The sequence below is a fragment of the Castor canadensis genome, chromosome 16 (assembly GCF_047511655.1).
Source record: "Castor canadensis chromosome 16, mCasCan1.hap1v2, whole genome shotgun sequence".
In the NCBI taxonomy this organism is placed as follows: domain Eukaryota; kingdom Metazoa; phylum Chordata; class Mammalia; order Rodentia; family Castoridae; genus Castor; species Castor canadensis.
Genome location: NC_133401.1, coordinates 29,767,988 through 29,795,035, shown reverse-complemented (window position 1 = coordinate 29,795,035; position 27,048 = coordinate 29,767,988). Strand labels below are relative to the sequence as shown.

General features: G+C 47.1%; 1 protein-coding gene across 1 annotated transcript in view; it reads right to left on the bottom strand.

Moving 5' to 3' along the window:
* Positions 1–7,465: 7,465 nt before the first annotated feature.
* The window catches only part of LOC109701984 (uncharacterized), a 42,777-nt gene continuing 23,194 nt past the window's right edge, over positions 7,466–27,048 (bottom strand). Inside the window, 4 exon segments of the mRNA XM_074057383.1 lie at positions 7,466–11,099; positions 11,101–12,403; positions 18,553–18,679; positions 26,540–26,580. Coding sequence (XP_073913484.1) covers positions 11,012–11,099; positions 11,101–12,403; positions 18,553–18,679; positions 26,540–26,580 — 1,559 coding nt within the window. The 3' untranslated portion in view covers positions 7,466–11,011.

Genomic DNA, 27,048 nt, shown 5'->3' with positions numbered 1-27,048 from the left:
GGATTGGAGGGGGAGAAGCAAGTTACAAATCACAGATGTAGTCTAATGTCACCTATATTGTTGTAGGACGGCTCAGAGAGACAGGTTACCAAAGTTTTCGGGAAGCAAGTTTATTAAGCAAGCCAGCAGAGACTCAGCAGATTCTCATCCAAAGGCTGAGCCCCGAGAAGAAAGGGGGCTTTCCCTATATACTATTTAGAGCAGGTTACAGAAATGGGGGTGGGGGTACAGCTTGTCCCATACTTGGTCACATATTATTTCATTGGTTATTTTAAACTCTAGGCCGAGGTGACCCTTCTCTGATCTCACCCCAGGTGCTACTTGACATACTTCAAGTCTGATTTTTTGTTTGTTTGTTTCACTGTAGCACTAATTATCTCCCTTCCCCCTGCCTGCCTTCCTGCTACAATATGAAAACCCAACAACACATCAAGCAATGTCAAATATTTTCTATGGGTGTATAAATATAGATGCAAAGCCTTACCAAATTAAAAACAAAAGTTATTTAAAAGAAAAAAAACATGAGATTACCAAGTTTACCAATATTACATTTGTTCTTTCATGATTAAAAAATTAGCAGTGTTATTAAACATTTAGTACACACAGAAAGCTTGTGACACTTCTTCAAGTCTCAGCATGGCAACTTAGGGACAAAACTGCTGTCACTAAAGAGTGCAGGCTTACCAAAAGTGTTCAATAGTTCATTATTTGGGAACCAGGACTAGATCAGGTGATTCTGTTAATCTTGGGATACAGTTTAGTTTTTCATTCCAACTACAGTATGCTTTTAGTATGACACTTTTGCTTCCACATGTATTGCTTATAAAATAAAATGTCAACATCTTAAAAAGAAAAAAGGAAGAAAATCCAAAGATGTGAACAATTGTAAGATACATCTCAAAGAGAGATGTTAAAAATTTAAGATATTAAAGAGTCACCATAGCATCAATGAAATATGCTGCATAGGTTTCATTATCACAAGTTATCCAACAACAATGGTGCATATCTCATAGCAAGCAGTTGATACACAGGCATGACAATCAAGCATTCCTACACACACACACACACACACACACACACACATGCATACACAAATAAACAAATATAAACAATGCACATTTCTCCAGGCACACACAAAATAAAAGCACTTCCCCACCTCTGCAACAAACCTCAACAGGGCTGGAGATGTAGTTCAGTGGTTTAGTGTTTACCTGGCCTGCACAAGCAACTGGTACAGGGTTCAATTCCCAGGACTACAAAAAAAAAAGAAAAAAGAGAGACAAACCTCAACAGCATTCACTAACCTGTAGGGCAGAGAAGGGCTGAAATGCAGTCACCAGGAAATCTTCCTTTATCAATATATTCTGTCTTCCGACAAAGAAAATGTGCTAATTTATTAACAGTCAAGAAATCAAATAATTTTTTAGAAGGGATTAGGTGACATTAAGAACCTGTCTGAGAGGCAGGGTGGGAAAGAACTTGTTCATCCCTGATTTCCAAAGCTAGGCACACAGCAGACACCCCTCATAGATCTGTTAGACCACATTATCCAGTCACTCAGCCAGCTAATGGCAAAGCTGTGATTTCAACAGACACTGGGCATGAGGCCTGCCGTAGTTCTACTGCATGGGGCAGCTGCCTTCTGCAGGCTTTTTAACACCAGAAGAGTTACACTCCCTTTTCCAGCCTCACTCCCACGACTTGTGAATTCCTCAGGGAGGGACTGGGTTGAGGTAGGGATGGCAGTGTCAATTCCTTCTGCCTGCATGCTAGGTCTCAGCAGGAGTTCTTCTCCCAGACCGGATCCCAGCTCCATTATAGGACAGCCAACCTGTGTTTTCTCTCCTTCGTCCAGAGAAGAATGGTTGCTATGGAAATGCAGATTATACCACCCGTGCGTCTGGACCACCCACAAGGGGAAAGACTGTTCTACTGTTTAGGTTCCTTTATTTGCTGTTCTGCTAGGATCATGTGTGTCTGTGTATGTGTGTGTGTGTAATGCATTCCACATCTTTGGGAGGCTTCAATAGAAACTAATTCTTGCAGTTGCCAGAGGAAGAGAAGTGGGTGTTGAAACATGGGAGCAGCCCCATCTTTTTTTTTTTCATCATTTTATTTATTCCATATAAGGCCCAAACTCAAATTAGCCTTACCTACTCCACTTTGTAAAGGACTCCATCCTGTCTGGCAGGAAGGCTATTTTACTTTGTTTTACAGAAGCTGTTTTACTTTACTTTTTTTTTAATGATACTGGGGCTTGATCTCAGAGCCTCACACTTGCTAGGCTGGCACTATCACTTGAGCCACTCTGCCAACCCATTTTTTGGTGATGGGCTTTTTGGAGATAGGGTCTCAAACTGTTTTCTCAGGGACTGGTTTCCAACTGTGATCCTCCTGATCTCTGCCTCCAGAGTGGCTAGGATTACAGGCGTGAACTACAAATGCCTGGCCAGAAATTGTTTCTCTGAACTCAGTGGAACCCTACTTGCATCTTGTTGACAACATATTCAGACCACATGATGCCATTGGAAAAGATTGTACAAGCTACCAAACAACTGCTTTGGCGAATCACTGAGAAAATGATCACCCAGCTAACTTCCTGAACAGTCACGTGAACCAGAAAACAAAACTTCAGTAGTTTAGTCTTTATATGTCTTAAATGCTTACAAACTCCAGCCCTAACCTCATTCTGGACCATACCTCTCTTAGTATCTGGAAAGTGAATAAAACTTTGTTTCTGCCTCAATTTCTGTTTTTCTGTGACATCTTTCACATCCCACACACCAGTCTCATGGACTATGACCCAACAGGAGTGGTGTTGTTAATGGTGCTGGTTCAATTTGTGATCAGAAGACTAAATTCTTTGTCCTGTGTGGAAAAATCCATGGCAGGAAACGTAAGTGTAAATGGAATTTATTAAAAGTTAGGGAAGAGAAACACAAAGGGAAGTATGGTGGGGCCCAGGTGGAAGCTGGAAGCCAAGAAAGCATGTTTCTACTCTTCAGATGCTTTTAAAACCTAGGATAACCTATGGGCAGGGAAGGACAAAGAGATTCCCATCCAATAATTAATGACTTTGGAGGGGACTGATTGGTTCTCAGCCAGGTGAGGATGATTCCTGAGCCAATGCATAGTTAATCTAAGATGTAATTTTTTTTCTATGAGTCCCAAACTTTCTCTAATTTATTAAGCCTGTCTCCGTGTTACTCAGCAAAAGCTAACAGCTAACCCTTATACACAAGGCTATTTTTGTACCAGTTTTTAATTTAGTGAAATGCTTTTGTGGAAGTTGGTAATTGTTGCTGGAAAGCCCCTGAAGCTATTGCACTTCTTTAAAAACACAAATGAGGCCAAGTATCGTGGCACACCCCTGAAATTCAAGTGACTTGGGAGGTGGAGCTCAGGAGGATCATGATTTAAGGCCAGCTCAGGCAAAAAGTTAGGAAGACCTCATCTCTGCCCACATGCTGGGTGTGGTGGTGCTCACCTGTTATTCCAGCTAAGTGGGAGGCATAAATAGATGGATCATGAAAACCCTATGATCCTATCTAAAATATCCTATTCTAAAATAACTGAAGCAAAAAAGGGATAGAGGCATGGCTCAAGTGTCAGAGCACCTGTCTAGCAAGTTTGAGACCCTGAGTTCAAACTCTAGTGAAAAGCCTCCACTCAACCTTGTTGGCTTAGATGTCCAGCGAGAAGGAGGGTTGGAGTTCTGTATTCTTGTCTCATAACACCAAAGAATGAACTTTAGGACAAGAGCAAGTAAAGCGAGAGTAAAGCAAGAGAGTTTATTGAGATACAAAAATGTAAAGCGGAAGAGTAGAGCTTCCAGAGTTGAGGGGGGTCACCACAATAGGGTGCTGAAGAAGTGACTTGATCTGAGGGGGTTGACCATTTTCTCCAGGGCCAGGGCATTCCTCAATCTCTATGCTAACTAGGTGTATAGAAAGCAGCATTCTGGTTGGTTATTCCTGCAGCATTCTGATTGGTTGTGCCCTAATCCTCACACCATCCTTATTCTGACCCAACCTGCTTTTCCTTCTTTTCACCCTGTAAGGCCACAGGGAGGTCATAATGGAGGTTTCCAGGGCCCCTTCTGTCTCATTAGTACCAACAAAATTTTTTTTTAAAAATAATAACACAATCAAGCACCAGCGGCTCACGCCTGTAACCCTAGCTACTGAGGAGGCAGAGATCAGGAGGACTGCAGTTTGAAGCCAGCCCAGGCAATTAGTTCTCAAGACCCTATCTTGAAAAACCCATACACACAAAAAACAGGCTGGTGGAGTGGCTTAAGGTGTAGGCCCTGAGTTCAAACTCCATTAGTGCAAAAAAATTAAAACTAAATTAAAAAAACCCCAAATGAGAGCCACAGTAAATACTGTCGTCAGCTTTGTAAATATAACACTCCAACTCAGAGCCCTTTCCTCATCAGTTCACCAACTCTGCCTTATCATTTCTCATCCAATTGAATTCTAACCTACTTAGCAGATCTCTGAGGATGGATCCTTGGGTGTTGACATCTTTTCTCTCTTCCCAGCAAGGCTTCAATGAGCACATGGACATATGGAGAATGCTGTCCTTCCTAGTATGTATACATCAGGCTGCCTTCTGTCAATTTCATCTGCTCAAATATGACCCTCTTCTAGAGGCCACCTCCCTGACTGCCAAAGCCAAGGTAGTCCTCCACTACACTCCACTTCATCTTGGTCTGTGAATATAACAGGTACTTAGAAAGTGCTTTCTCTAAAAACAAAACAAAACAAAAACACTGAGTCACCTGGGCCCACAAGTTAACTAAAAGCTGAGAGATTTTGGCATCCCTGCCTCTATTTTGCATCTGTGTCCTTTGCTCTGAGTCTTTCTTCTAAAGGAAAGGAACAGCAGGACAGACCACTTCCCAAATGAAGACAATTCCCTATATTGATGAGGCTGTATGCTGGAGCAGGAGCAATCATCTCATGGGATCCAGATCGCTCCCCTCAAGTGATGACAGTGACAGCATCTTCTCCAGAACTCCTAAGGGAGGACTGACTGAGACAGTGATCAACCAAGTCACACTTTGCACCAGGCTGTTTAATTATGCAGCCTCCCCCAATCTTCCCTTATTCAAACCTAAAGCTCATGTCTGTACCCCAAGATGGGTTGGAGTGCTTACTTTGCCTCTCCCCAGGCCATGCTGGTGCCATGTGAATTTCCCTTCTCTGCCCATCGCCACTACTCATCTCTTGTCATATTGGGGTGAATGCTGGACCTGACTTGATGGACCCTCCCGAGTTGGACTTCAGGCCTAGAACTCTGGCTATATGTCCATGCTCAAAAATTCAGAGTAGGGGTCCCATTAGGAAAAGGACTTTGACTTGCTCAGTGCTGAATTCCCAGTCTCTGCCACAGTGTCTGGAACAGAGTAGGGACTCAGATATTTGTTGAAACATTGTTCACCCCAAAGCTTTTTGTCTCTGGAGATTCCTGCATTTCAGATCATGAAGACATTCTAGGGATTCATATATTAGGCACTGAGTTTCCTATTTCTTGTCACAGCCTCTTCCCCACCACTAAAAGAGAGGAGGACAAAAAATAGCTTAGGCTCCTTCCTGACACTGATTTCTCCTCCCCCTGTACAATACTTCTGTGCTACATTAAATTTAGTAGTGAGAACAGTCAAGTTTACACCTGCCCTTCTCTTCCCCATCAACCTCTCTTTAAAACAGGTGATCAGCTATAAATAAGCATCTGACTTGCTTGAGGGCATCTATTTCAAGGCACGCAGACTCTGTTCTGCCTGTCCCTCCTGCAAGCTCCAGGACTGTCTAGTTCAGATTCAAATAGGGACAAAAACACAACCATGTGCTGCCCCCACCTTGCAAAAGCATTTCTGTGGTCTTTCCCGATATTATTTCACTAAGCCTCCACTCCTGCTGTTGCAGGTAAATATCACACTGTGTCTGGGAGCTCACAGTGGACACTGCCTGCAGTATGTGCTCAATAAATGACACTCGTAGTGATAACTGGTACATGCCATGGATACTGAAATGTTGTTCCTGAGTTCATGTCCTGGTGTAGTCTATGATTGAAGATGCCAGATCAGGAGTTAAGAGTTAAAGCAAACATAAAATTTATTGAAAGGTTAGCAAAGCACCCTGACAGGTGGGACTTAGTGAAAGAGCTAAGCCAAAGAAAAGCTGAAGTCTAGGAGAAGATATAGGGTGTTAACTAGCTTAGGTCCAACTATTCTACCTTAAAACTGTGTTTGTAATTGGTTGGTGCCTAGCTAACTTATTAAATCTGACCACTGCTTCATCCTTCTTATCCAGCTGACCTTCCTGCTACCCACATTGTGCAGCTGCATTTTGTTACTGTGGTGAAAGGCTTGTTATTTCTCTGAGAAGTCCGTTGTTTCCCACGCCTCTTTAGATGTCTGCTTTTAAGGATGTCTTCCTGTCTCCTTCAACTCAAAAGTTACTTCTGCCATCTGTTCCTTTACATCCCCAGAGTCATTTTTGTCCTCTATCTCCCTCCCGTTTGCTCCCATCACACCATGAGGCTCATCAAGTAGATCCATGGCCAGGACCCCGTGGTTGACCCGGAGTACCTGATACTTACCAAAGACCAGTGAGAGCTGCCGCTATTGCTGTTGTTACTATTGTTCTTATGGGATTTTAAAGTAAAATTAAAAACTGTAGTAAAGTGCAGGATGAGCCCAGTATCTGTAATAAAAATAGTAAAAGCTTTAGAGCTGCTCGGTGCAATGCAGCCTAGGTAACTAGTAAAACATAAATTGATTAAAATGAGATACAGTAAAAATTCAGTTCCTGAGTCACACAGGAGCCACAGTCACGTTCTCAGAAGTCCAGGTAGCATAACGCGTGTACACACAGAGAACAGTTAAGTTCATTGCAAAATTCACCTGGCCATGCTCCTGTAGTGGACCTCAGCCCCTGCTCTCAGCAGATCCTGAGCTTTTTAACTCAGTCAATCTACATGAACAACACTGAAGGGAACATGTTCAAAGAAGAGGCTCAGGAAACCAAGACCAGGTGAGTGGGAGGGCACACGGCAACGTCAATGTCTCCCAAATACTTTCATTACGGTCATCTTTCCAGAGCTCATCTTTCAGTGTTGTTCTCTCTCTAACCCTATTCTCATTTTCTTTCTGTTTTTTTCCCCCTCTTTTCCTTCTTTCCCTCACCCTCTCCCTCTCCTCTTCTTCCTCTGATCCATCTTTTTCTTTCCCCCTTCCCTCTTTCCTCAGAGTTCCTCCCTCCTCCTCTACCAGCTCTCCCTCTCCTTTTTCCTCTTTTCCTACTCCCCCACTCCCTTCTCACTCTTCACTGTCTGTCCTACCTCTTCTCCCCTCATCCCTCCTGCCTCCAGGCCTGGTCCTATCCCTATCCCTTCTCTCCACTCTTCCCTCCTTCTGAACCTTACCCCACTCCCTCTTCCTCTCTCCTCCTCCTGACCCCTCCCCCTTCTCATCCCATCTCCCAAGCTTTTTTATTATTTTAAAAAAATATTTTTTGCAGTGCAGGGACTTGAACTCAAGGCCTTCACCTTGAGCCACTCCACCAGCCCTTTTTTGTAATGAGTATTTTTGAGATAGGGTCTCGAGAGAACTATTTGCCTGGACTGGCTTTGAACTCTGATCCTCCTGATCTCTGCCTCCTGAGTAGCCGGGATTACATGCATGAGCCACTAGCACCCGGCATTCTCCCACACTTCTTTTCCAAACCCTATCCCCCCTTCCTCCTTTCAATCCTCTCCTCCTCCCCTTGTCCAGCCTCCTCCTCTCCCTCCTTTGCCTTTCCTTCTCAGCCCTGTTAGCTAATACCTAAAAATGTGTTTTCCATCTTTCCTTCATGAACTATGATTGTAAACTGAGCATGCTCAGAGGCACTCCAGCCCTGAAAGTGTTTTCCTATATGAGTAAGTGGAGTCTCCCTGAATAAAATCCCCACCCTTTATTTGTTTGAGGAGGGCACTTCTTTGGAAGTTAACACCCATGCTCTCCTTATCTGCTGCAGGGAATAAATCTTTCTCCTCTCTTTTCTTTCTTGGCCATGCTTGTTTTGGTTTTGCATTCATCAAGATACAAATCTATTGTGTCCAGTTTCATAAGCAGAAGAAATGTGAACCATCTCTGCCCTGGTCCTGAGACTCTGGACTCACCTCCTCAAACTCTCTCCTCTTTCTTGCGTGCTGGACCCTATATGTACCTTGCACATACAGCTCCATGTAGAGCCCATACACTGAGGCTTCTAGGGACCATCAAGCAGCAGGATGAGAACCTGTGTCCTGAGTGCCCCCATGGGCAGCAGACAGCAGAGCTGACAGCAGAGCTTCTGCTGTTCATCTGGGGTGGGGTGTGTGAGAAGGAAAGAGAAAGAATGAGAGAAAAAGAAGATAGAGATAGAGGGGGAGGAGGGAGAGAGAAACAGGAAGAGGAGGAAGGAGGGAGGGATGGAAGAGGGAGGATAAGGAAGAGAACAGAGGAGGGAAAGACAGGGGAGGGAAGGGGAGGAGAGGGGATGGCAGGGGAGGGAGAGAGTGAATTTTGTTCTTTAAGCCTCTGCGTTGTTAGGTTCACCTGTCATTAGTGTCATCTTCCCCTGACTCACCCATCAATCAAACCTGGGGAGTGTCACTATTTTCTTGTTTTTGAGAAGAAGAATCCAAAGCACAGAGGAGTTAAATACAATGTGCCCAGGCTACAGAGCTGTGCTAAGTCCTTCCTCTCACTCACCTTCCATCCAGCACCCTTCTCGCCTGCATGGTTGTCATGATGTTTTCCAAATGTGTCACTGGGAACTCCAATTATGACCTGTTTATAATCTCCATTCTTTCCCAACCTCCCCCACTACAGGTGACTTACATGACTTAGGGAACTTACGTGTTCTGTGGCAGGTACAGAAGTGGAGTGTAACAGAGTGCTAGCCATGCAGCAGAAGCTGAAGGGAGACTGGAGTTCCTGGCTACTGTGGCCACTGCTGGGCCCAATCGGGTAGCCAAACCCTTCTCTAACCTGGCAGTGACCACCAGATGCCCTAGCTCCCCTGCCTTACCTCCTGGCTAGAGGGGCAGCAGAGTACAGACAGACAGATGGTCTCTCAAGGCAAGAGGGGCCAGCCCTCAGTTCTTAGCCCACTGGGCAGATGTGGTGGATATGGGGTGCTTTCTCCACATTGCCCTACATCTCCCCCACTGTAATCTGTGTGCACTGACCCTGCACCCACATCAAGGGCACACACTGGTTTCAGGCCACCTGGGACATCTATCCCATCCCTCTGGCCACAGGTATCATTTTGGGAATGAGGACAGGACCCAGATCTAAGCCATCCAGCCGGTGCCATCCCTCTGGTCACAGCATCAGGCATGGTGATTCCAAAAGAATGAATTTTGGGGGTTTTATTCCCCCAATGACTGGAGGAGGTCTTCTCTCTCCATTTGGATGTGAATGAGAACATGTACAGTCCTGAGGAACCACTGCCAATTAAGTGCCCACAAGGGAAGTCAGTCTGAACATGAGGCCAACACAAAAGGGACAGCCAGAGACTTCCAGAAAACCAGAGTTGTGGCTCCAGTGCTGTGCCTGCAGCAAACCCATTCCCACTTGAGCACAAAGTGTTCCTGCTGATATAATTTTTAAAATGAATCATTTATTCTACACACACACACACACACACACACACACACACACCAGTGCTAAGGAGTGCAGAGGAGCATTTAGAAATGTCAGGACATTAGCAAACAGTAGTATTATATGTCAACATTAAGAGCAGTTTAAAAACAAAACAAAACAAAACAAAAAACCCAAGGTGGGAGGGAAGGGGGAGATCCATGTGTAAAAAACACTTCAAGTCAGCCTGGGAAACTCATTTGAAGATATTGATACAGTTGCTCTGAACACCTGTGTACCCCTCAAATCACACGTTGGAAACTTAACCCCCCAAAGGAACAGTTGGCAGAGATGGAGCAGAGCTCCTGTGACTGGTTTAGTGACCTTCTGAAAGAAGTGGAGGGAGCTTCCTTGTCTTCTTCCACCAGGTGAGGACACAGGTAGGAGGCACTATGAGGAACAGGTCCTCAACAGAGAACAGACCCACCTGCACCTTGGCCTTTCAGGACTCTAGATCTGCTATAAGCAGTACATTTCTATGGTTTGTAAGTTACCTGGTCTAAGGTACTTTGTTACAGCAACAGGAATGGACCAGGACAGTTACTGTTACTGTTTAACTGCATCATAACTATAGAACAGTCTGTGCTAGGGTGTGGATCCTGGAGCCCATAAAGATTGGAACCCGAAACACACCTGGCAGTTGTGTTCTGAGTCTCCCACTCTCAGTCTTGAACGGTCAAAAAGACCGTTCAAAATGGCCTGTTGGTTAAAAGTTCTAAGACTGCTTTAAGAAACTTTGGCATTCAAAGCTGATTTTGTTATTTGCTAACTGAAAAAAAATTTCCCTAGCAAACAACTTGCAAACTTCACTGAGTGATTTGATGACTCCAGCACACAGTGTAGGAGACCAGGAGGGCTAGGGTGTGGGGAAGCTGGGCGCCAACCAGCCAACATTGACCCTCAATCTTAATCCCCGGAGGAAACTCAGATGGGGCAAACCACATCTGAGCTCTGTGCATATGATGGAGTAAGGGATGTCCCAGTGTTCAGCCTCCCCTCCACCTGCCCTAGGCTGCTGCAGGAGTAATCCTGCGAGCTCCAGGGAGCAGACCAGACCCCTGAAGAACTACATCTCTCCTTGGAGCCTCCATGGATCCTGGCTCAGCTACACGGACCTTAAAATATACCCAACAAGCCAAACGTCAGGGGCTCGCCTTCTGGCGCTGTTTAAGGAAGCGCACTGATGGAAATGCCTTTCCAGGTTCCTACGTTCCCAGCCTCTCCATCCCGAGTCACCAGACCTCCAGCGGGAGGACAGTCCACACCGGCCACCCGGAGGCAGCACCCCCTACACACACACCTGGCCCTGCAGACCTGCCAGGTGCCGCGGATGGCTCAAGTGTGAATCCGCAGGTGGCGCGTGAGGTTGGTGTTGCGGCTGAAGGTCTTCCCGCACTCGGCGCAGCGGTAGGGCTTCTCGCCGGTGCACGGTGAGCGAGGAGTTTTTGATGAAGGCCTTGCCACACTGCGCGCAGCGGTACGGCTTCTCGCCAGTGTGGATGCGCTGGTGCTCGATGAGGTACGCGCTCTGGCTGAAGGCCTTGCCGCACTCGCCGCACCGGTAAGGCCGCTCGCCCGTGTGCACGATCTGGTGCACCACGAGCGACGAGCGCCCAGTGAAGTGCTTCTTGCACACGTAGCACTCGTAGGGCTTCTCACCGGTGTGGATGCGCTGGTGCTGCGCTAGGGCCGAGTTCTTACTGAAGGCCTTGCCGCACTCGCCGCACTCAAAGGGCTTCACACCGATGTGGAAGCGCTGGTGCTGGATGAGGTAGGAGCTCTGGCTGAAGGCCTTGCCGCACTCGTTGCACGCGTATGGCTTCTCGCCCGTGTGGTTCCGCTGATGCAGGGTAAGCGATGAGCTTTTGTTGAAGGCCTTGCCGCACTCCTTGCACGCGTACGGCTTCTCGCCCGTGTGCGTGCGGTGGTGCTCGGTCAGGTGCATGTTCTGGCTGAAGGCCCGGCCGCACACCGGGCACACGTACGGTTTCTCGCCCGTGTGCGTGCGCTGGTGCACCACGAGGTGCATGTTCTGGCTGAAGGCCTTGCCGCAGTCCCCGCATGCGTACGGCTTCTCGCCCGTGTGCACGCGCTCGTGCTGCACCAGGGACGAGGTCTTGCGGAATGCCTTGCCGCACACGCCGCAGGTGTACGGCCGCTCGCCTGTGTGCGTGCGCTGGTGCACCACGAGGTTCATGCGCTGGCTGAAGGCCTTGCCGCAGTCCCCGCACACGTACGGCTTCTCGCCTGTGTGCACGCGCCGGTGGATGGTGAGGGACGAGCGCTCCAAGAACGGCTTCCCGCACACGTCGCAGCCAAAAGGCTTCTCCCCAGTGTGGATCCTCTGGTGCTTTATCAGGGATGAGCTTCGGCTGAAGACCTTGCCGCACTGGCCGCACGCGTGCGCTGGCTTCTCCGCGTTCTTCCTGCGCATCCCCAGTGGATAGGCGCCCTTCTCCTGGGTGCAGCTGTGGTTGGTAGATGCCTTCAACTCAAAACACTCGGGGACGAACCCCTTGGCTAGGACGTCCCCCAGCCCAGAGCCCAGGAACTCCGGGCTGGGTCCCGTCCCTTCCCGCCACCCATCTACCCAGCCGTCTGGTGTCCGTGCTTCTCCCCAGGCGCAAGTCCTAGCGGGCCCTGCCAAGGCCGCCTGCAACGGTGGTTTGTCCTCCGGAATGTGATGCTTCATATCCAACTCCTTCATTTCAGGTCTAGTCTCCCAGTCTGGAAAAACAAAACAAACAAAAGCTGGGCGTGAGAAAGACCCGCAGTGGGACTGGGAAACCCAGGTTCGAGATGCTGTGTGAAATACTGGTCACCCAAGGCAATGGATAACACAGATCCGACATGCTCCATGAGACAAGGTCCTCACGTGGGCCTGGAAAAATGAGATCCAAAATGCTGCAAGACGCCCATGCACCAGCAAAGAACACCCTCGGATGAGAGAGGGATGGAGAAGCCAAGTCAGCTTCTGGAGGCGCACTGACGGAAGGACTAAAAGGGAACAAGAACTGTCCCTTTGGAGAGGGAGAAAGGGCAGCAGCATCTTGGAAGGCAGGAGGGAGGAGAGCTAGGTTTCCTGCAGGAAGTCCTGGCCTGCCGGTCTTTCCTCTTCTTGTCATCCTGAATACCCAACAAGCAGGGTCCTATTTGAAGTAACAAATAGCAGCTAAGCCATTATGTTGTTTGTGTGCTGGGGACTAGGCTCCCCACCCCACCTCTTGTTCAGTCCTGGCTGCAGGAGGCCCACTTGTTCACTGGCTTCCAGTGAGTTTGGCCAAAGGCAGGAACCAGCAGGAGAGGAGGGTGGCAGAGAGGAATGCTGACAGCTTCCTGAGGCTCAGGGGGGCTGGATACAAGATCCCCTCCTCTCTCCTGGGCTTTCCATCCTTGCTGCTCTCTGGTGCCTCCTGGCTGTTCCCCAACCTCCCACATCCCAGTACCCAACATGGTCTCCAAAACAGAGTGTTCACACATCTCTCTCATGTGAGTCCGAGCCTTCCCACCAAAAACTTAAAAAGAAGTAAGGAAGGCCCATCAAAGAGACTTAGTAGAATAAGTCAGACAGGAGAGAATCAACACAGCATGAATCTATGGATGTGCGGGCCTGGGGAGTCAGACTCACAGGGGCAGAAAGAAGGACCACCACGACTGGGGAGGGTGAAGGGCAAGTTAGTGTTTACCAGTCACAGTGTCAATTCGGGAAGATGAGAAAGCTCTCCAGGTGGACAGTGGTGACAGTTACCCACAATGTGAATGTCCCAAATGGCACTGAACTGTACACTTCAAAATGGTTATTTTGTGTATTTTATTACACTCTAAAAAAATTGATGGCACTGGGGTTTGAACTCAGGGCCTAGCACTTCCCAGGCAAGCACTGTACCATTCGAGCCACGCCTCAGCCCCTTTTGCTTTATTTTTCAGATAGAGTCTTGAGCTTTTTGTTCAGGCTGACTCAGACCTCCTACCTACACCTCCTGTGTAGCAGGGATTACAGATGTGAGCCATCACATCAGCTACAACTTAAAAAGATTTGAAGACACTTAGCAGTCATCCTTGCTTCTTACCTTTCCACGCACCACTCCCACTACCAGAAAGTACCTGTGGATGCACAAAACAGCCTGAACAGGACCAGATCTCTCTGTCACCTTCACCACTGCCAACCACCTAGTCAGCCACCATGATTTTTTTGCCAAAGTGTGCCACAGGTTCCCATCTACTCCCCTGCCCCCAAACTCACCTCTCCACCTTGAGATCCGCACGCCTCCCTGTTCAAATTGAATACCCTGGCAATAAAGATCTGGTGGCACCAAGGTTTGTGGAAGGAGCCCAGGACACCTCTCCTAAGTCACCCCCACCGTCCTTCCTCCCATGGGCCACTCGTACCCTCTGTTCCCTTTTTATCCCCTGTCCATGTGAAGCTCTTCCTGCCTTAGCATCCACTGTCCCCCCCCCACACCACTATGCTACCCCTCTCTCCCAAAGATCCTCATCCTTCAGGCATCAGTTTCCATCAATCTCCCTGAGAGGCCTCCCCCTTCTTCCTACTAAGAAAGGATCTTTCCTCTTGCCATTCTCTTGAGCCCTCAGTGGTCCATGACAACCCTTCTCTGCTTGTTCTTTGTTGATTACTGGCTTCCCCAGAAGACTGAGCTCCATCAGGCAGGAACCAAGCCTGTCCCCAGCTCCTCCCACAGTGCCTGGCACACAGAAGGCACAGGCTCCCATCTGCACTGCCCAGCACAGTGCTGAGCAGTTTGTATGGACTCTCTCTCCACATCCTTACAACCACATGAGTTAGGTGTAGTTGTGGACTGTTATGCTCCAAGAATGAAGCCAGATACTCCAGGGCACATGGCACTGAGGCAAAGCTGGGGTTCAAGTTGTGTAAGGAGGGGCACACAGGAGTGGGTGTAGGTGATTCTCTGTGGAGAGAGGAAGGAAGGGCACTGGTGGGTGTGGTTGGGGGGCTGACAGAGACCAAGATGCCCTGGGATATAGACCAGCACTGGCTGTGGGAACAAAGAGAGCTGGTGTGAGAGGGCTGGAGTCCCATGGAGTGAGTGTTAACTTAAGAAGACTGGAGAACTGGAGGTGGAGGCCAGCATGGAGTAGGGAAACAAGACGCAGCCTCCCTTGGTGGATTAAAACCCCTCAGCACACAGTAGAGATGCCTGCACGCCCTACTTATAACAGCACCATTCACAAGGCCAGGCTGTGGCATCAGCCCAGGTGCCCACCATCTGCTGAGTGGATAAAGAAAATGTGGTTTACATACATAGTGTGGAGTAGTATTCAGCCATAAAGAAGAGTTTCGTGCCATTTGCAGGAAAATGGATGAAACTGGAGATTATCATGTTAAATGAAATAAGCCAGACCTAGAAAGACAAATATATGTTTTCTCACATATGTGGAATCTAGAATTAAAATAAGCTACAAAAGCAGAAGGGGAGATTACTTGAGGGGAGAGAGACCAGTGAGAGGAGAGGGGGACAACACAGGGGATGGGCGGGTGAGTATGACAAAAGCACATAGTATGCAAGTATGAAAATATCATATTGAAGCCCATTATTTTGTACAATTAATCAAACAATAAAAAAAAAAAAAACGCTTTCAGTAGAGCTCATTTGCAAAGCAGCAGACACCCAACTCCTAGCTGTGAAAACCCAGTTCGGTGTTAGCCAGAAAAGTCTGCTGCACCACAGCATTTCTCACCAGAGTCAAAACAGCATAAGCCCAACAGCATACATGCATGGCTGGCAGTCCCCCACTCACTGCTGAAGAAAAGTTCAAGACCCACTTCTGCAGGGGCGTCTTGCAGGAAGATAGCCGGAGCACAGAGCAACCCCTGCCTCTGGAGCCAATGTGGGTGCACCTTGTTCTCATCATGCTAGAGCTCCCATCTGACCTTCAGGGTTTCCTTGTCTCCTTATGTGCTTCTACGATTGCTTCTGATTTCAAAATAGTTTGCACTTATTATTAAACACCAAAAATGTAAATGTGGAAAATGGTGTATCCTGGAATCTCACTCATCAGAGTTAACACTTTGGGTTATACTTTTAGGATTTCCCCCCTCCACAGCCTTTTAGGATTTCTCCCCTCCACACCCTTAAACATATGCACAACACATCTGCACAGTACACATACATGAACACACACTTTGTCCAAGATAGAGAAACAAGGACAAGGTTCCCTCCAGCCCTAAAACAGCCTAAAAAGGAAAAATTTTTAAAAAATACTTTTTAAGGCACTGGACATCTGGAGTGAAAGGCAGCAATTTCTAAGAGATGAGAATCAAGTAGGGTAGCATGCATTCCCTTAGCTCACTGCCTGGAATGTTCCAGGCTGTGACACAGGCAGGGGAAACTGATGCATGACCTGGCAGCCTTTCTGGGTATAGGAGATGAAGCTGAGTTTACAGAATGGAGCACTGGAGAGGAGACTGGCAGGCTGCCCCCCTCACCCCCCCCCCCACGCCACTGGTGTTGATGGAGTGTCCTGCATCAGAGACCCTCCATCAACCATTTGCAAAACAGCAGCACAGCAATTGTGCAGACTGCTGCACAATATCAGGAAATGATCCAGCACTGGGGGTAAACCATCTGGAAGGATTTAACTGTGTCTAGAGTTGACCTAGGGCCTTTCCCATCAGTCAGACAGAAAACCCTATAATCCAAGGGTCCTGTGGAAAGTAAGTGGTTCCAGTCTGAGCTCAAGTCATAAAAGCAAGATGGAAAGGACCAGGCTACTTTGCACTGGGTCAGGGCACCCAGGCCCGTGGGACAGAAGAGTCCAGAATTAGACACCTCCACACAGAAAATTAATATTTAACAAAGGCACAAGGCAATTCAGATGAGAAAGAACACTTTTGAAAAAATGAACATATTTGCCAAAAAATGAACTTGGATTGATGTTTTTAATCATCTATAAAAACTGACTCTCAGTGGCTCAGAGAACAAAATGTAAAACCTAACATTATACAACTTTCAGAAGAAAACCCTTGTGATTTTGGAATATGCAAAGTTTTCTTAGCTCTGGCATCAAAAGTGCTGTCCAGAAAAGGGAACAACTGATAAACTGCAGCTCATCCAATTTAAAACAGCAGCTCTTCAGCAAATGGCACTGGGCACCTGGACACCCACAAAGTCCTTTCTTACATCACTTACAAAAATTAACTGAAGTGGACCAAAGTCCTAATGAAAACTGTAATAAAATAGCTCTTAGAAGAAAGAGTCAACCTTCTGTGCGGCTTTGGGTTAGGCAGCAGCTTCCCAGGTATGAAATTAATGACGATTAAAACCATACAAACTGGACTGAGTCAAAATTAAAGACTTCTGCTTCTCATGACACTGTCAAGAAAAGCAAAAACACAATCCACAGAAAAGAAATACTTGCATAGCATATCTAAGAAAAGACTTGTATCTAGAATATAACTCAAAACTCGATGATAATCCAACTTTAATTTAAAAAAAATAGGCAAAAGACCCAAATGGAAAATTTACCAAAGGTGATATAACGAAAGGCAAATACACACAGGACAAGACAGTCGATATCCAACAAAAGCCACATACCTAACCTACAAGGCTCAAATGAAACGGGTGGAGCAGGTGGGCCTCTCCTTGTAGGCACTGCTGGTGGGAACGTCAAGTGGTTCCAGCTTCAGACTAGAGTTGGCAGATTCTACACAGACAATGTGATGCTCACTTTCCACCCCTATGTGTTCATGCAAGAAGAAGGAGACCATATCTACCCAGGATCTGTACTCACACACTCATGGAAGCCTTGTTTTGAATACCTCAGAACCGAAAGTAGCCCAAATGCTGGTCAGCAGGTAAATGGGTAAACAGACTGTGGAGACTATGCAGTGGAGTAATATGCAGTCATAAAGAGAAAAAGGTAGCAACATGGGTGATGCTCAAATCATGCACTGAGTCAAAGAAGTCAGAGGACATGGTGCAGTGTTACAAGACTATAAAAATTGAGAACTGCGGAGTGGAGTTTGAGACCCAAAGCTGACAAGTGCATGCATGGGGATGGGAGAGCAGGGGACTTTCTGGGTGACAGATGTGTTCGCTGTCTTCATCACCTGTCAAAATGGAGCTAATATCACCTTATGTGCCATTAATTGTCAGTCAATCACACCTCCAAGGAAGCCATTAAAGCACCAGGTCCCTGCTCGAGTGTTTCCACCTGGTCGAGTATCTCCAGACATCTTCCATGGCGATGCCTGAAGAGTCCTCACTGAGCTCTGCAGAGCTGCAAACCTGGGTGTTCAGTCAGTTGAGTGTGGCTGGGTGTGTGGCAATCTCCTTTACTTTTCCTCTCATACAAAACTTTGCCCACTTATGGGAGAATTCCTAAATGACAGACCCCTAAATATGCAATTCTTAAAAATTTGACTCACATTGACAAGCTAGTCTTCAAAAGAGTTGTCCAACTTTAAAATGAGAGAGTCTCTTTCCATCCACCTGATATGCAGGCTGTAATTCTTGTTAATCTTTGTGTACCTCAAAGGCAAAAGGACAATATCTCAATTTGTATATCTCTATTAGCTAGGTTAAAAAAGAAACTTCAAAGTATAATCTTGTGTATTTCTACATCTATGAATTGCAAGCTCATCTGTGAATCGGGTTTTGGTTTTTTTTAATCATTCACTTAGTCTCTTTCTTATTCATTCCTGGGAACTCTATGACACTTTGATCATACACATGAAGAAAATCACTCCCCATGCCATCTATTAACTTTATTTTTAGCTTCAAGTAGAGTAATTTTAATTTTGTTCTGCACAGTCAAATCTGTCAACCTTCTTTCTTATTTCTTTGTGGTCCTGAAGCCATAGGCTAACAGTGACTCAATGAAGCCACCCCCCTTACCCAGCAAGACCAGGTTCCTGTAGTTCTCCAGCATGACGTCCCTGTACAGGTCCTTCTGGGCTGGCTCCAGCCACTGCCACTCCTCCTGGGTGAAGTCCACAGTCACGTCCCTGAACGTCACTGATTTCTGTAAGAGGAAACCCACATCTGTTCACCGTGGGGCCCTCCTTACACAGGTCTGGAAGCCGGGAGGACTTAAGGATCTGCAGTGATGTCAACAGGATGCAGGATTTTGATGGGATCACTCACAGCTCTCTCAGTGCGTAATTGTATTGGGCTCTGACAGAGAAAGAAGCAAATGGGACAGTTTGGAACACAGTAGCAGATTTGAGAGCCGGACAGAAAGGAACCAAAAGGAAAATGAGCCCATCAATATCAGGAGTACAGCAGGGGCCGGTTCCTGGGGGAATCTGGGAACTCAAAGAACTCTACAGAGTGCCTACAAAGTGCCAGCCACTGAGCACTGCTGGGATACAATGCAGAAGGTTCCAGAACTGTCTCCTTGTGACAGAGGCAGATTAAAACACACAGCACTTGGCCACTGCAGTCATGAAGGTCAGAACAACGTCCTTAAGGCACTGAGTACAGACAGGGAAGACTGGGAAAAGGTGACCTGGATGCCATCTGCAGAGGGAATTAGCAATCAGGGCCTTGGAGGGAGACTCACTGGAAGGGAGACCCTGCATCAAGATCTGAGATGTCAAAGGTTGATCAGACTGCCAGGTATTGGCAAGAGTCCTGGAGGGGGAGACTGAGCCTCACAAACAGGTGGACTAAATGAATATGGCAGGCAGGAGGGGTCAATCATGGTAACACCCTTGCTCATTACACAGTTCTAGGTGCCAGGTGCTGTATAAGGGGGTAGATTATGATGTGTCCCACTCCTAAGGATTCACAAGGTGAATTCCTAGTCCAGGACCTCAGCAACATGACTTCATTTGGAAGCAGGGTTGCTGTGGGTGGAATTAAAATGAAGGCATCCAATAGGGTTCTTATAAGATGGCATCCATTGGGAGCGGACACACAGGGAGAACCTGGGTGCAGACAGAACCTCACTGTACAAACCTAGGAAACACCAGCAGCCTGGGGAGAGGCTGGAGCAGACCATTGACAGCACCGCCAGAGAAGCCTTGCTGCTCCCAGGCTCCCAGCCACAACTTAAGGAATCTTTTTCCACTGTTTAAGCCCCCAGTCTGCCATAATTACTTACAGCAGCCCCAGGAAGCCAATGTATGTTTCACACATCCTAACTCATTTACTGACTCGGCACTGATCTGTAGCAGGTACTGATAAAGTCAGCCCTTCCAGATGGTTCTACCAAGCCCCCAAACAGGAGCCGCTACAGGGAGGCTGAAGGTGCAGATAAAGGAGCAGAGCACAGAGAACGCCTGTCACACACCTAATGAGAGGGACGACCAGGCTTGAACCCAGCAGCTATTGAGAGCCTCCCTCTCGTGAACCAGAGCGCAGGTAGGAAAACTAGGAGTGTCCAAACACAGAGTCTTGGTTCTGACCTCTTGAACCCCCACTTCTGTCCCCACCTTCTCCTCTCCTAGTTTCCTGACTACATGCTGGCCTATATTCTCATTGATTTGACCCAGGGCCTTTCCATTTGCTTCTAACTCTCTGTGGAATGCTCTTTCTTCTACTGACAGCAGTAGGACCTGACATATGATGTTAAAAAAGTAGACTCTGTGTTTGCATGACCAGGTTCACATTAAGATGGAGGCCACTCAAGTGTCCATGGATGGGTGAATGCATGAGCAAAATGTGGTCCATCCATACAGTGGAATGCTATTCAGCCTTTAAAAAGGAAGGAAATTCTAGCTATTTGGGAGGTAGAGTTAGGAGGATTATGGTCTAGGCCAGCCTGGGCAAAAAATTCCCAAGACACCATGTCAACCAATAAAAATCTGGGGATGGCGGTGCTTATACTTGTCATCCCAGCTACACCAGAAGCACAAATAGGAGGACTGTGGTCCCAGCTAGCCCAGGCATAAATGCTGGGCATGTGGCTCAAGTGGTAGAGCACCTGCCTGGCAAGTGCGAGGCCCTGAGTTCAAACCCCAGTACTGCCAAAAAGAGAAAGAAACAAAGAAAGGAAATTCTAACATATTCTACAACTGGTATGAGCCTCGTGGACACTGTGCTAAGTGAAATGTGCCAGTTTCACCAGGCAAATACTGCATGATTCTATCATATGAGGGCCTCAAGGCCTGGGAGGAGGAAGGATGGGAAGTTAATGTTTAGCAGGTGCAATTTCAATTTTGCTAGATAAAGAGTTCTGAAGATAGATGGGTGTACAACAGTGTGAATGGAGCTAATGTCACTCAGCCATGCACTTGAAAATGGTTAAGGCAATAAGTTTTATGCTATATGTAGTGTGCACAATAAAAAAGATATGGTTGCAGCCAGGCATGGTGGCTCCCACCTGTAATCTCAGCTATTTGGGAGGCAGAGATTGGGAGGATCATGGTCTGAGGCCAAATTGGGCAAAAATGTGAAACCCTATATGAAAAATAACTAGAAAGAGCCAGATATATGGTTCAAGTGGTAGAGGAACTGCCAAGCAAGTATGAGGCACTAAGTTCAAACCCCAATACCGCACCCCCGCCACCTGCAAAAGAAAAGATATGCTTATAAAGATCTCAGCTTTGGTCTTGAAGAAGGTCTCTCTCCCTCTCTTTCCTTTCTTCCTTTTTTCTCCCCCTACCTTCCTCCTTCCACTTGTGTTTGTCTCTCCCTTCTTCCCTGTTTCTGTCTCCTGCCCTCCCTCTCTCCCTTCCTTCTTCTCTCTCCCTCCTTTCCTTCCCTCCACTCTCTGTCTTTCTCTCATCACTGACTCTAGGGGAAGCCAGCTGCTACCCTGAACAGTCGCACAGATCAGCCCGTCTGACCAGCAACTTCGGCTTCCTGTCAACATTCCCACACCTGAGCCATCTTGGAAATGATTTTTGAGATGCAGCACCTCACCAAGACACTGAGCTACAACTATTCAGCCAGGCCGCTGCCCAAGGCAGCTACATGAGAAGACAGACACCTGAAGCTTCAAGGGCTGGGCTTGGGAATGATCGGTTATTCAGGAAGAAAAAGCCAATACAGGCAAGCCATGTATATATAGTAATGAAAGTCAGGGCAGTGTCCTGATTGACAGTTTGTGTGTGGGACCATCCCACCCCACATGGCCATTTGCCATTTACTTATGTGACAAGGCCAAGCTTATTTCCTCCTCTGTGAGGTGGGGACAGTAACAGCAGCTCCTTCGTGGGGAGGCTGTAAGACCATGATGGCTTCCTGGTCCACTGCTGGATCTTCAGGCCCTAGAAGAGTGCCAGCACACAGTAGGTCTTTAATAAGTGTTTGTAGGACAAATGAATAGGCCCGAGGATACAGTCAGGCATGAGGGGAAGACCCAGAAATGCTGCCTGCTCAGACCATCTGCCCTCAGGAATCTAAATGTGGGGTTCTCACACTCTCGCCTCTCCACTGCTCTTGGGTTGTGAAGGAGGCCTGGTCCTAACTCCCCTCTGCAGATGTAGGTGTGTGTTAGTCAGACTTTGGTCTCTGTGACAAATACCTGAGACACACAGCTCAAAGAAGGAAAATTTGTTGTGGCTCACGTTTTTGGAGGCTCCACTCCATCATGGCAGGGAGGGCAGACAAAGCAGCTAACATCACGGCAGCCAGGAAGCAGAAAAAGAGAGAGCAAGATGCCCGCACTAGCTTCATGAGAGGCAGGATGGCCAAAGGGCTCAACAGGTGAGCACCGGCACCAAATGTCCTGGGTCTGATGGCTTGGCCACCTAGTAGCTGTAAGACCTTTGTCTCAAATGGTATCTCCATTTGCCTACCTGTAACACGGGGGATAGTGTGGTACACCCCAGTCACACTACTCACATTAGATAGTGTCTCTCCATTACTCAGAACCCACAAGCATTCATCCTGCTCATAGGGAAGAATTGGCCAAAAACCCACTGTACTACATACAGACCCTCTGTGCACTTTAGGCCAGGCTCCCCCACACTCAACGGCACCCCATGCTTGCTGGGCTCTGAACACTCCCAGTCACTCCTGCCTCAGGGCCCAATCTATGAATCCCCTCATCCCTGGGCATTACTCAAGATGCCAGCTTCCCTCAGGAGTAACTTCTGTGAACAGCAACACCCCCAAACTGGAACCCACAACCCCACCCACTTTCCCTCTGTAGCTTGTGTCTCCAGGAAGAACATGCTACTTCACAGGTGCTTACCATCTGTCCTCTTCTGGGATATCAGCTCCAGGAGGACAATGATCTTATCCACTGCGAGGAGCTGAACTGTGACCCCCAAAGTACCATGTTGGAATCCTAACCCCCAGTACCTGAGAATGTGGCTGGCTTGGAAACAGGGCCATTGTAGAGGTAATTGAGGTAAAATAGAGTTGTTAGGGAGGCCCTCATCCAATACAGCTGGTATCCTTTTAAGAGGAGATAAGGACACAGACACAAGAATATGGTGGCCATGTGAAACCCAGGGAGAAGACGGCCTACTGCCACTCATAGAGAAGCCAGCCCTGCCCACACCTGGACCTCAGGCCCCCAGACAGAAAATACATTTCTGTGGTGTAAGCTGCCCACACAGACTATGCATCCGCCTTGCTCCCTGGCATCTCCCTGGTGTTTAGAATGATGGCTGGCATATACAGTGACAAATGGATCGACAAGTAGGGTTGGTATGATGAGGATGATATAAGCTAATCCATATAAGACATTGGGAACCACAGTGCATAGCAAACAGCAGGCATTCAATAACTGCCAGTAATTGCTACTGGCATCCACAGGTCTCTGGTTCTCCAGCACCCTGACCCTACCTAACCCCTGACACAGGACCACAGTTCACTCTTCCTAAAGGGAGATCTTGCCCTGCAGGCCCACCCCTGCATGGCCTCGAGCGTCCACACCGGGTACCAGGGCCATGCCTGACTGGGGGAGCCCTGGCCCTGCCCATCCTGGCTGTGTTTCATTGGACAACTGTCTTTCCCTCTCTAAGTGCCATCTATGAAATGGGCTTCACAATGTCAACCTCCCTCCATGGCTGTCATGTGGGTTGAATGAAGTAATTCATGTAGAGCACCAACACAGCCCCATCTGTTATGGATGGAGAAAGTTCTTGATAAAGTCAACTACCACCATTGTTTGATTAATTTCAATATTCAATATACATCATACATATGTATTATCAACACTTATGACATGACATATTTGATTATTTGGTCCAGTACACCCTTTAGCCAGTTCAGCTAATAATTCCTTCTTTTCTTTTTATTTGAACTGCTTAATTAGGCAGGACTGACATACAGAAAACTCGACTCGTTCACAAACACAACTCAGTGAGTCTGGCAGTATGTGCAAACTGTGCAATATCACCACAGTCAAAGCCAAGACAACACCCATCGCCTCCAAAAGTTTCCTTCTGCCCCGTTTATTTACTTATCAGAAATTGTTTTAATAGACTAATCCCTTCTAAATATCTTCCCTCAATTGCTTTTACAATAACTATTCACTGAGCAGATGCCATACACAATGCCCAGGCTAGTCCAGAGCTACACTGAGAAACAGAACACAGTCATCTGTGTCTTAAGACCTCTGACCTACATGGCTAAGGGTGCTCATTCCAGAGCTTCCTCCCCTGTGGTTTTGATGGTGTAAACTGTCCCACACAGGAGAAAAATCAGAATGTAACCAAACTATAAGTGATTTTTAAAAATCCAAGTTTAAACCCCAAATCCCAACTATATCGAAATGAGATCAACCTTCTAAATAATGTAGGTAAAGGAAGACATCAAGACAAGAATCACAGATGTGTTAAAAATGGAGACATGGTGTAGCCATTTTGGAAGGGATTATGGCAGTTCCATGAAAGGTTAAGCAGAGTTAGATGAACTAGCAATTCTAGTCCTAGACATATACCCAAGAGAACTGAGAACACATGTTCAAACAGAAATTTGTACATGAATGTTCATGACAGCATTATTCATACTAACCCCAAAGTGGAAACAACCCAAGTTGGACAGATGAACCAAATGTGGTATAGAAAAACAAAAGAATATTATGCAGCCACAAAAAGGGATGTTGTTCTACAGAAGGTACCACATGGACAAACCTTGTAAATATTCTAAGTGAAAGAAGGCAGTCACAAAGGTAACATTTGTGTGATTTCATTCATATACAATGTTCAAAATAAGCCAGTCTAGAAAGACAAAGTAAACCTGTGATTACAGTAGCTGGAGGTTGAAAATGGGAGTGAAGGTTAATGGGCACTGTCCTTCCAGGAGGTGATAAAAATGACGTGAAGTTGATTATGGTCCTGGTCACGTGAGTGGGAATACACTGAAACTCCATTAATTGTGCACTCTGTGGTGTGTGAAGTACACCTCAACAAATGTCAACAAAGGAATTAAATAAATGAAGACACAAGACAGAAATCACAGAGAGGTCAAAGAACATGTCTGTCCAGAGAAATTAACTGCAAATGGACTAGAAGGTTCATTGTTAACATTTGAAAGATAAATAGAAAAGGGGGCAACAGAGGTGCTATTGGCCTGAGGTGGAGGAACCCTCTCACAGGTTAAACACAGGGGCAGGTACAACAGGAAAGAACAACAGGTTTTGTTTTAAATATGAAATGCTTGTGAACCGAAAAATTTAAAAACTATGTATGAGATGGAGGATGGTGGTTTGAAGCCAGCCTAGGCAAAGTTAGTGAGACCCATTTCAAAATACAAACAAGTAGGTAATGTTTATTCTGGCCTCAAACACCTTATAAATCTAGATGTCAAGTACCTTTTAAAATCTTGGCTGTAAATGTTTACATTGGCTTCTAAAACAGCATTAACATAATAGTTACAACATATAAAAAGTCATGCCTTAAATTTTTCAATAAATTTATGCAAAACAAGTAGAAAAATGAAACAAAACAAAACAAGCTGGAAGCCAGGGGCCGGTGGCTCATGCTTGTAGTCCTAGCTACTTGGAAGGCTGAGTTTGGAAGGATCACAGTTCAAGTCCAGCCTGGGCAAACAGTTTCGGAGATCCTTCCATCTCCAAAATAACCACAGCAAAATGGATGGAGGTGTGGCTCAAGTGGTAGAGTGCCTGCTTTGCAAGTATGAATCCCTAAGTTCAAACTCCAGTCCTACCAACCCCCTCTCCCCAAAAAAATAAATCAAAAAAACATCCTGGGCACAGGCCTGTAATCCTAGCTATGGGGGAAGTAAAGATTGTTGGAAGGAAGATTAAAACAGTAGAGCCAATACTTAGCCAACCTTTAAAGAAGAAAGAAGATAAGGAAATACTCATATGCCCACATGGTTATTGCTGGGAAGAGTCTATCAGTGAATTATGCTGTTGTACTTACAGTTCAATAGCCACATACACATACACCCCACCCAGTTAAAGACAAGCATCTGGGCCAGAACTGCAGGTGCCGTGTCCCTCCCCTAACCCAGTCCTCCCAGATGTCACTGGTAGCAGCCTCTTCTTAGATGTGGCAGGCCTGCTCCTGTTCTGTCCTTTCACAGCATGGGGAGGGGGAGCACTCTGAGAGACAGTCAACACTGCTTGCCCATTTCTACAAGCCATATGAGCAGCATGACCCTGCATGGGTCATTTTTTGCTCAAGGTAACACGGTTAAGCCTTCGCTTGTAAGTGCCCACCTGAGAGCCACAAGGGCAGGCTTAGCCACTTTTGAGCCACACTGTCCCCCATAGCTGACCCTGTAGTCTGTATCAGACACAGATGAGGGGCTATCAGCGCTGAAGCATGCAGAACAGAGGTGCAGGTTCCCATGAGCACCATCCTCCTCACCGGAGTGGACAAAGCCCCCAGGAGACCAGCTGGGAACACAGGCCCTGCAGTGGCATGGGTGGGCAGAAGCTCATCAGAGGTCAGAGCCCAGTCCTCCAGGCTTGAGTCTCTGGAAAGGAGGGTGAGAGGGTGTCAGGACTCACCGGATACTCTACAGTCAGCAGCTGAGCAGCCATCCCTCCAACTGCTCACAGTGGCCTAGGTACAGGATAGGCCTGAGGTGCCAAAGGGCTGTGGAGTGGGAGAAAAGGGAAATATGTGAGAGACCAGGGCTGGCCAGAAATGCAAACCGATACACATGTGTATCAACCGCAACATTTTAGGACCCTGCCTTAGAAGTTGGGTACTTCTACTCACTCCATTTCTCAGATGGGGAAAATGAGGCCAAAAGAGCTAAGTCACTCACCCCCAGATTCCAGAGCTGACTGGAGTGGGACAGGAAAGCCCCAGTTCACATGCTACTGCTAGGGTATGCTGCCCTCTACTCCCCATGCACCCCCACATTCCCACAGCCTCCTGGGGACTCCATGGCTTTTCCTGCACCCTGTCCAGACCCCACCTTGCACCAGTGCTGCACTGAGGCCCTACCAGTCACTCCAGCACTGCCCTGGCCCTGTTGGGCATGTCCTCCAGACCTCAGGATGTTACTTTA